Raw genomic sequence first — 11,142 nt, 5'->3', positions numbered from 1 at the left:
GACCTTGAATTTTGGTAAGAGTTATCTCCCTCTGTTTTTAAAATTAACAAAAAAAATCAATTTTAAGAAACTTTTCTGGTAAAAAAAATCATTTTAAATTTCATTTTTTTCTAATGTGTTTTAGTGAATTTTTGCACTACAGTATTTATTGATGTTAATTGAAATTTTATTTTAAAAAAATGCTCCATACACTACATGTACAATACAGTCTTTGTTAAATAATTACTGCTAAGTTAATTACATTTTTGAAACTACATGTATCTCTCTTAGTAAATCCTTTTCTACTGTAAAATGCTCTAAATTAGAACAGTCGTATCAGAGTATTATGTATGTGATGGACATTAAAGTAATGAGTAATATTGATTTAGAATCATCCTGAGTTAGTGTAATACTGAACTGGTTTCTGCTTTTTCCTAGCAAGTGTGCTCAGGTACTTGCTCAGGTGAGCAATGTGGTCTATGGGCCTCTTGTAACATAGAAAGTTATCGAAGTGTTTGAGACAGAAATGCCTCAATGCTGCTCTATGATGCAAAGTAAATGGCCGTAACACTTTATAGCTAGAGCAAAAGAAGATACTGATACCTCACCCCACCCACCACCCCCACCCCCTCCACCCCCAGGACAAAACTCACTTACGATGATTGTTTTATCATATATTACGAATAAAAATACATCTTTATGTACAGTTTTAAAATCGTTTACAGTTTTACTTTTCAATCGATTTCGGGACTTTTCTCATTTCTTCTATAATGACGTTTTTTTTTTCAAATGAAAAACAGTACAAATCATGATGTCTTCTTCATTTTACCGATTCTTTACGTAGAACATTACCGTTACGGGAGTGAGGCCCATTCCTTTACAGGTACTGGTCTACACTCTTGTCGCTGTATTAAAAGGGAAACCCTTGTCCATCACAAAGCATGGAATAATATGCCACTAGCTGACTTTCTAAGCTTTTAAAAAATCTAACCTTGTGACGTACATTATTTTGTAATATTTAATAAAAAGGAGAAAAACAGACGGAATCAAGAAGGGGAGTCTCGTTTACCAGGTGGAGGGAGTTTGTTTTTGATTGGACTAGTCCACTTACGGGATAACCTGGAAACAAAGTAGTAAGAATAATTAGCAAATCAATAAAATTTACAGTTAATAAAATTCTGAAGCTTAAGAATCGGGTTAAAGGAACAAACTTAATTTATTTCCATAAAAGTTATCACACCCATTCAATAGAACTATCCAAGAAAAAGAAACGAAGATAATTTACTTGTGACATTTGGCGCGAAGTGATTGTGTCACCCCTTACGTAGAAGACAAATGGACTGATGCAGTTGTTTAGAAACACAGAAAAAAAAATGTTACACGGACACATCCATATAAAGAATCACAAAGAATAAACAAGTGCATGACAAAAAAAAAAATGAAGGAAGTGATCACATCATAATTTTGCATCATTAATTTATATGATTCTTTCTTTTTAAAATCTTTTTGTTAAAATGCAGGTAACAAATTCCGATGTAAGTCAGCTTGGAAAAAAATCTAGCTCACTAAGTATGATCGCTTAGTTTCGGACCATGGAAAAATTTTATACTGTCAAACGCTCTTGGCGTCAGGCAAAAAAGAATCTTCAAACGCACTGTGCTATAGCTTATTCGAGATGTGATGTAAATCAAATGTGGATTCTCAAAAACTAAAAAAAAAAACCTTTAGAAAGTATAAAATCACTTTTTTTTTCAAAAGACAGTAACAACAAAACGTATGACTTTTCTTCATTTTATTCAACCATTCCTCATGATAAACTAAAAACTAGAGTTTTTGATATCATATACGACTCCTTCTTTAAAAAAAAAAAGGAACTCAGAATTTTGCTTACCCTAGCTGTGATTGGTCATTTTCAAAAGTACTTTGTAAAACTTTGTAAAAAAAAAAATCTATTTCTACACACACTTATTCTGACTCGATATACCCCAGTGAACTAAAATGAAAGACTTCACAGAATCTGCCATATCTGTTTCATATTTGGATGTTTTAATGACTATAGACGATAAGGGACAACTAACAACAGTATAACAAACGTAATGACTTCAGCTTTTCTATTAACATCTTTTTCTTATTAAAAAAGTAATAAATTTCTTCAATTACCAACTAAAAACTGTATGACAAACGGAATGACTTCAACCTTTCTATTAACAACTTTCCTTATCAAAGTAATAAATTTCTTCAATTACCAACTAACAATTGTATGACAAACGGAATGACTTCAGATTTTCTATTAGCAACTTTTCTTATTAAAAAAAATTTCTTCAATTACCAACTAACAACTGTATGACAAACGGAATGACTTCAGCTTTTCTATTAACAACTTTTCTTATTAAGTTATAAATTTTCTTAAATTACCTGCATATACTTTTACGTTTCCCAACTTATTCGATACTCAAGAACATGCTCTTAGTACGATCAATTTCTTAAACCCAGACTGGCTACTGACAAATAAGTTGTTGTTACAGGGATTTCAAAAAACCTCGTCAATTCTATGGTCTTTATAAAGACCTTGTTTATAAATACAATCTATCATTTGGTCCTATTTTAAAAGACAAAAAACATACATATTGGTAGCCATTGTTATTGTATAACATTTGACTACGGATTATTCCAATTACCGGTACCTTAGAAATACAATGGAGCCACGGCGGGTGCTACCGGTCGAGAGAGAATAGAATGCTTACTTCCCCGTGGCACTTAATCCCACCTCTGCAATTTGTAGGGGTATGTGCTTCTTTTTTTTTGCCCTGTTCACAGATTTGTATTTTTTATAGGTTTAAGAAATCGATCACTATTCATTTTCTTCACCTTAGTCATTATTGTAAAAGTTGGGAATTTATTAAATATAACATTTTCTTTAAGTGTTTGCAGTACTCGGATCTGCACAGCAAAAATGAAATTATTCTTTTATACTGATATTTTATTAATTGATTTTTGCATTTAGAAAAACAAATCGGTTATTATTATTTACAAATAATAATATCCTTTATGTGACAGAGTTGAAGAATCTGTATTTGATTTATTTGTTATAATCTACTTTTGATGTGACATGGTTGTATTTGGGTAATTGTATTTGTTATTTGGTGTTTACAAAGTATTTGTCTCGGGATCTTTTGTGTTCTTTTGAAGTTATTTTTAGTCTCTTCTGACCCCCTAAGTCTGTGTATTTTTGTTTTGCGTCGTACATGTGTATACTTGAATAAATAACATTTTTTTACTTTCAATACTGCTGTTATTTTTTTCATTTCCATTCTTAATCCATCAAAAACTAGCTCAGTTGACTTGGCTTCGGACTTGTAGGAATAGTAAAGGAACGTAAAACATGTTTTACTAATTAAAGTGAAGTGTCCTGAAAAAGTCCTGTCAGTACTTACAGTGCTTTGATTTTTACTGCATGATAAAAGTAACTACCGTCCTTAAATATATTGTATACAATGATTGACATGAATATATGTACTAGTTATGAACAAAGTAGGGAGTGCAGTATCTAGAAAATGTTCTTTCTGTATTTTTGGTATTTTGATTTTTACTGCAATTGAAAAATAGGTTTCATTCGTAAATATGGTACTCTACTGCATGCATTTATTTGCGTATGTATAGAAACAAGTATATACTAGCTACATGCATGTAAGTCCTACCAATTAATCTACCCATTTACGGAATTTTTCATCCCCTAACATTTTACAGAAACGCAAAGGTGGAAGATGGGGACAGTTTACAATAATTTTAAGCTGTCCAATTTACAAATACACATCATAGCTCCATAAAAGAATCTGAAAAGCGACGCGCAGTACAGATGGTGAAACATATGCCACTGGTATGGTAAAGAAGTCATCATGAGCAATAAATTGAATGCAGACGTCTGAGAAAACATTCAATTGAATGTTTTCGTATACGTCTGCGATAAATTCATTGCGGACGCCTAAGAAAACATTTAACTTCATTTAATGTTTTCTTAGACGTCCGCAAAAAATTAGATGCGGACGTCTATGAGAACATTGGATTGAATTTGTACTTCTAAAAAGTATTTCAATCAAGTGTTGAAAAAAGACAAATATTTCGAGTTTGGATTTATTAATTTTATTTCAAAATCAGAAAACTCTCAACAACTTGGAACCGGAAGTGAGTTTCCAAATAATCCTTGTGATGAAGAAAGTTCATTTGATGACGCATAATTCCTGAAAGTTTCAGCTAAAACTACTGAATAATTTTTGAGAAAACGCCTGCCCAAAATTTTGGGAAAAATACTGATAAGAAGAAGGAACAGTGGAATCACTATAAGTTCTTCCGTGAAAACGGAAGACCTTAACTAGATGCGATCTCGTTGCGAGCAACGCGTGGGTCTTCCGTCCGATTTTTGATAGATGAGATAAGAATTCAGCTAATTTTTCGTTCAACTATAATGATATAAATGAATTAATAAGAAGAACAATTTTGCTTCAGTAATGTTTAACAAAATAAAGATCCTTAAAGAGTTATGGATTAAAGACTTCTGCCCCACTTGGTCCCTACTATGAGGGGTCAGCCCCTCTTTCTTGAAAGCAACCCTAATGATTTTGAACACCTTTGTTCAACAACTATTCAGATTTTTTTTTTCGTTTCCTAGATATGCAAAAGAAGCATTAAAGGTCCAGCCCTTCAAGTCCTAAATAGGGACGTTTAGCAAAAAATTGAAAAATTGCACATCGTTAAAAATATTATTTCAAACGTCTTTTGTTCAATATTGCTTACCAAAATAGTCATCCTTTTCAAAATATATTGCGCCGAAAATTCGGCAATCTGGCCCCTAATGACCCCTTATTGCAAAACATATGATGCCAATATCATGTGATATAGTTACAGAGTGTGAAGATGAACTCTTTTGTTTCAGTAATTTATTACAAAATAATGACCATTAAAGATTTTTTGATTTGAGACTTTCGGCCCCTCTCGGCCCCTTATTTGAGGGTCAGCCCCTTTTTCTTGATAGCACCTTAATGCTCCTATGATTTCGAACAATCTTTGTTCAACAATTATTAAGAAATTCTTTTACGCTTCCGAGATATATACAAAAGAATATTTAGGGGCTGGTCCTTAAACTCCTTAATTGGGACGTTAACTTAAGCAAAATTTGAAAGGTCACATCTGAACATCTGTTATTCAATATTACTTATCAAAATATTTCACACTTTCGAGAAACAGAGTTCCAAAGATTTAGCATTATGGTCCCTTATGGCCCCGAGTTATGTAACATTTGATGTGAATATCATAACATATAATACAATGTAGTAATCGTTAAAGAATTATGGATAAAAGACTTTTGGCCCCTCTTGGCACCTAATGTGAAGAGTCAGCCTTTTTTTCTTGATATCATATAAAAGATCTAGTAATTGTACACAATTTCAGTTCAATTTGTTTTAATAGCTATGTAGATATCATAAAAATGTATTGAAAATTCACTCTTGATTCATGTCCTGAATTTCAACCCCTACCGAGCTTCCCTGTTAGACAACTCTGGAAAATCTGGAAAAAACATAGGAGCACAACTACAACATGTCGTGTATAATCACTGAAAAATACAGCACTCTAGTTTTTGTTGTTTTTGATTTTTTTGTGCAGACAAAATGGTCACTAGAAATACGATTAAAGGGCGATTGCTTCTAAACCGAAGTGAACTTTTTAAAAAAAAAAATGAAAAAACATATAATGTTCACACAAAGATACATCTTCCCTGAAATTTTCAAGTAAATCAATCGAGCCAACTCCGAGAAATCTTCTGCACAAAAATTGTAGAGAAAAAAATAATAAAAGTAAAAAAGAAACAAAAGAATAATTATAATAAAAATAAGAAACAGAGTAAAAACAGTATGTTCCCAAACTTCGTTTGGGGAGCAAAATGAAAAAAGAATTGCATGAATATAAAAATAGTTTTGCACAATGTCCAACAGCGATGTTATATCCATATGCAAATACATCCACACAAACGTAACAGATCTAGAGTCACATCAAAAGGCCTTGTTTGTTCATCGACATATTTGAATTACTCTAGGAGTACCTACAATGAGATCATTGTTAATTCAACCAATGAGAAGCAAGAAAGACTACACCTATTGACCAAAATGTTGCACAATATATTTTAAGATACTTACAAGTTATTTTGCTTGATATTTGGGCGCTGAATTTTGTACTACAAAACAAAATCATCTGGTTATCATTCAGTATGACTGTAATAAAAAATTCAATGAATTCAATTTACGTTTTTATAAATATTTACTCAAAACTTAATCTATTAAACATTCATTTCTAAAGCTCGATTCAGTGACAAAAGAGTCACTGCTTTTTTAGAGACCCATATGAAAAGAACAATGGAATTTTACATAATTAAAAGCATACGAACTGGATTCTTTGTGTTGATTTTATCGTGAAGTGAAGGTATTTGACTTTCCACATAGGAAGCTGCAGGACGCAAAGTGAAGTTGTCTCCGATAGATTCTACATTTTCTCTTTGGATAGGATGTGGCATGTTTGACGGCTGATAAATCAAAGTCTACAAAGGATACTTAATTTTGAATGAAATATTTCAGTCACATTTCTTACAGTCAGTTCAACAATACATTAATTAGATTGAACGATTCATAATTTAAGAAATAAAAAAGAATGAACATTTGACTAATGAAATTAATCAAGTTTTACACCTTTGAATACTTTAATTGTGATGCCAAGAATTAAATTTAATATTTCTATCGTGCACATGTACCTTTGAATATTTTCCACGAATGAAAGATTTTTTTCTCACATAAACGCACTTTAAACGTAAAATCTCGAGGCAACAAATTAAATTTAAGGGACTTATTTTTCATAAATTAGATGATATGAATTATCTTTATGTACATTGCTTCCCTCCTTTATTAATGCCCTTTCCATGGCCAACAGATGCAGGGACGTGTTTACATTGAAATTTTGCTCCCTCCAAACTTAATCCTTAAGTTTGATAAGACTGCAAAATATAATGTAAAATTGAAGGCGACATATTGTAATCGAATATTAAGGATATACCCTGCTACTGAGAAATGAATGCCTTATTTAAAAATGAACAAAAAGAAAACTTACATTTTCACCTAATACATCATCCTCAACTTTCTTATAAAGTCGTCTTCCTCCTGATCTCCCTTCAATGTATACGTATCTATCATTACTGGTGTAGTTTTCTTCACTTCTTCTGTTTTGATTTTCTATACCTTTTGTGCGATTCTGTTCTTGGTAGAAACTTCCATGAGAATGGAGGCTATTTTGAGAATGACGTCTGTAAGGATCTTCCACATCACTATAATAGTTGTTTGTCATTGGCTGTCTGTACTTCTCGGCAGATTCGCTACGCGGTCTGTCGGGGAATGAATTAAGATTCAGAATCTGACCTGTTTTGTCATTACGCACTGGCTCAAGTTGGTATCGCGTTCTTGCGTCGTTTTTATCCTCTTCAAACAAAGGATTGACCTTTCCAGAATCCAGGGGAATGTTTTCTATCATTTGATTGTCTTTATTCATTGCTTTAATGATCTTTGAACTACTTTCACTTTCTGAACTGTAAAAATGAGTCCATATATGTAAAATAATATTTCATGTCATAATTCATTTAACAGTAAATTCAATGCAAAGAAATACTTACCCGTCTTTCATCTTTTTCTCAGAACTCCAGCGAACACAGATGCAAATAACAACAACTATGAGTATAAGAATAGCACCACCTCCTACACCACTGGATATAGCGATAATTGTAAGTTTGCTAAGGGGTATATTTTCATTTACTGTTTTTGATTTTGGCGTTGCTCTTCCTGTGGGGATTATCTTAGTGGAAATGGGTACATGTTTCTCACATTTTTCTCCATAAAATACGTTTCTTCCATCTGTTTGACACCTTAGAAGAATGCAAATTATATCTTAGCAATTTTTTTAGCATGTGGTATATCTTGACCAAGTAAATAATGTTTCTCATTCTTCCGGTTGAGAATCTTGCACCTTACTCTTTGGGATTTTATAAAACTTTAAAAAGTATTATAGGAAAATGCATATAGAAGGACTTGATAAAGATTACCTAAAATGATGAAGACGGAATAACAGTCTTCAATGAAATGTATGCGAAATCGGAAAACATTGCATTTTGAGATTTTAGCGTAGAATTAATATGAAAGTGAATTTACATATGACTATATATAAAACTATGATTCCAACCAAAAAAAGGTTTCCTAGAGTGTTCAAGAGATTTTATTATTAATGATAAATGTTTTATTCATGACAAAATTATTCACTGTTTCAAGTATTTATTTACTGAAATTTTGCGGAATATCGAGGTTATGACTTTTTTAATTGCTAACAAGCTGGAGTTTAAATTACACCCACATATATGCGCCATCCTCATCGATATATTAAAATGAATTATTTTGAAAGAATTGTCTAAGGAAAATCTAAATGAGGTACTCTGTGGTATCTTTTATTTCAAGTTCACTGGGATATATCGAGTCGACATATGAATGGAAGTACATGTAACTATTGTTAAATTGATAATACGTCGTCGATATATCTAAATGTAGAAGTTTTTGAGTAAATTCTGCTTCGTGTGAATACAAAAACAGGTCTACTAATAAGGGAGCGCAATTAATACCCATGGGAAAAAGCTGTGATTTTAATTTATCGTGGGGAATGGTTAAACAAAGTGTTGAAAAATTGTACGTTTTGATGTTATTGATCTTGGTAAAATTTTGTGATTCCAAGTTTTCTAAAAGTTCTCTGGAGTTTTTAAGTATTCACATCCAATTTATACCACTTCTAGAATATACTGTTGTATAGTACTCCTGAAGTTTCTCCTTCACCGCTGTAAATATTTTATTGAGGAGAAAAGAAAGAGGCTTGGCAGAACATTTACTGGAACCCGCTATGTATCTTTGTTTGTGAGAATGTTTATGGAGTGTTGGAATCCAGTGCAGGTAGTGTAAGTCAAATTCATATTGATTGTTGGGAATATTAAACATATTTAAAACTGACACATGGTCCTGAAGAATGATAAGTAATCATATTGTTTAGCAATTTTAAACTTAAGAAGTAAATGTCAAGAATATTACAAAGGCAACTGAAACCTGACCCGCTGTGGTATCAGTGTTTCTCATAAATATGGGATTCCAAATTCCATTGCTTATTGAGAAGTTTGTGTGTACATATAGTGAGTATCTTGCAAGTAAATAAATTTGCGAAAATTAAACAGACTTACTATTTCCCTTTTCATACCCCTTTCATAAAATGCTTGACAGAGGGAATACACGTAAATCGCAAAACTCATTCAATGTATTCATTCAGAAAATAATATCGCAGTAGTCGTCAGACCTAAAGTAATGTGTTTTGGAAATGACTTATTATAATCATACATTTTTTTAAAATGATCGGATGCATCGTATAATAATTTTCAAGTAAAATGTATTGCAATTTGATGCGTTACTTTGAAAGTACGTCATTGCGCAGCTAGGTGCCCATGAAATATACGCCTTATTGTCAAAGACCTAATTAAATTAAAAGAAATGCCTTATTTATTTTTAATGTTTTATTCGATATGGCAGGTATTGTCCACAGTGGTCTATACAAAAATTAAATCAGATTCGTCACCCACCTTGCACTTTCATTGATGCATAGAAAAGGGGAGATAACCCGGAAACTTAGTGACTAAGTAACTGCACTGTATGGGTGGATAACTTAATTCTGACTTTACTCAATCATCAGTTTTCACAAAATAAGAGGCGAATGATGACATTAATAACAGGGTAGAGATTTGATGACGACGCATATTGTAAGATGAACTCAAATATGCGGTAATATATTCAGAGAAAATGAATTCATTTTTAATATTTTTAACAGCATTAGTTTCGATGAATGTGAATTGTGGTGTTTGTTCTTTATACGAGGGTTGTTCGAAAAGTTCGTGGACAATGTCAATCCTCGTTATACTACTTTCAAGAAATTTAATATAAGCATATTATCATATGTAAAAATATTTATTTTGTTGATGTGTGAAGTTTCATTCCATTCGATTTAATAGAAATCAATTTACTTTATTTTAAAGTCAGCATGTTTGGTAACCCCGGAGCAAACTAGATAATATTATAACGTCAAAAATATAGCATCATGAGGTTCTCAAAATATTCCCCCTATACATTTCACACAGTCTGGTCCAATATCTACTCATTTAAAACGTTTCTCTATCATTTGAAATTCATTTTGTTAACAATTTTTCCAGTAGCATAATTTTGATTGTCAATGTTTTCTTTTTTTTACCGCTTAACTATGCTTTCACAAGACCAGCAACCGTGAAATACCTTTTTCTTTCCAAGACGTTACTAGTTGAACGTTTTTGGGTTGATTCTTTACAGATAATCCGTTTTCTTACAGATCGTCCTCGTCTGATAGAGAGTCTCTTTTATTCAAATACCGCCTGGGCCATTTACACACACATATGCATGACCCGCTTTTGAGATATTTCATGTTTCTTACAACATTTTCAGATTTTATTCTGACGTTTTCCAGAGTACAACAGAAAATTGTATCGTAAAGTGCTGCTCCGTGACGTTCTACGACGAAACCTTTTTCGCCTTCTTCAAGGAGAACTACTTATCTTCAGAAATTGATTTCTTTTCCATGAAGCAAACTATTAAGTCATAATTTGGAATATGAAACCACGTAACAATTCTTAATTTGATGGTCTAGATTTATTTTCATTTTCAGCCATTTTACAGAGGATATGACTACAGAAATTAATTAGTGTAATGTTTGTAAATTACTAAATTTTGACTTGCTCCGCGAGCCAATTTTTGCAGTTTTTAACTCTTAATAAGTTTAAAATAAAATCAAAATATTTTAAAATTTTTCAATACAAATCATTTGAATTTATTGTTAAAATATTTCTACCAAATTTGGATATAATATGACGTTAAATAAAAAAGATATGACAGAAGTCCACAAACTTTCCGAACAACCCTCGTATATATCGGGTGTCTGCTGAGTTCGGCCAAAGTGACATCGCTTACATCAGCTGTTTGTCACATGACAGGTTTAAAACTAGAACACATATGTACTACTACAAAG

The 11,142-nt window shown here is 32.0% G+C and overlaps 1 protein-coding gene across 1 annotated transcript in view; it reads right to left on the bottom strand.

Moving 5' to 3' along the window:
* Positions 1-1,025: 1,025 nt before the first annotated feature.
* Positions 1,026-11,142, bottom strand: part of LOC133192419 (uncharacterized) — a 29,499-nt gene continuing 19,382 nt past the window's right edge. The window contains exons 4-8 of the mRNA XM_061328430.1: positions 7,685-7,922; positions 7,129-7,600; positions 6,416-6,565; positions 6,168-6,205; positions 1,026-1,098 (exon numbers count right to left, since the gene is read on the bottom strand). Coding sequence (XP_061184414.1) covers positions 1,026-1,098; positions 6,168-6,205; positions 6,416-6,565; positions 7,129-7,600; positions 7,685-7,922 — 971 coding nt within the window. The remainder of the gene's footprint in view (positions 1,099-6,167; positions 6,206-6,415; positions 6,566-7,128; positions 7,601-7,684; positions 7,923-11,142) is intronic.

Source organism: Saccostrea echinata, unplaced genomic scaffold (genome assembly GCF_033153115.1).
Source record: "Saccostrea echinata isolate AGI-Se365-2 ecotype Australia unplaced genomic scaffold, CSIRO_AGI_Sech_v1 ptg000025l, whole genome shotgun sequence".
In the NCBI taxonomy this organism is placed as follows: Eukaryota; Metazoa; Mollusca; class Bivalvia; order Ostreida; family Ostreidae; genus Saccostrea; species Saccostrea echinata.
Note: the sequence above shows the minus strand (reverse complement) of the source record. Positions and strands in the feature narration are given on the sequence as shown.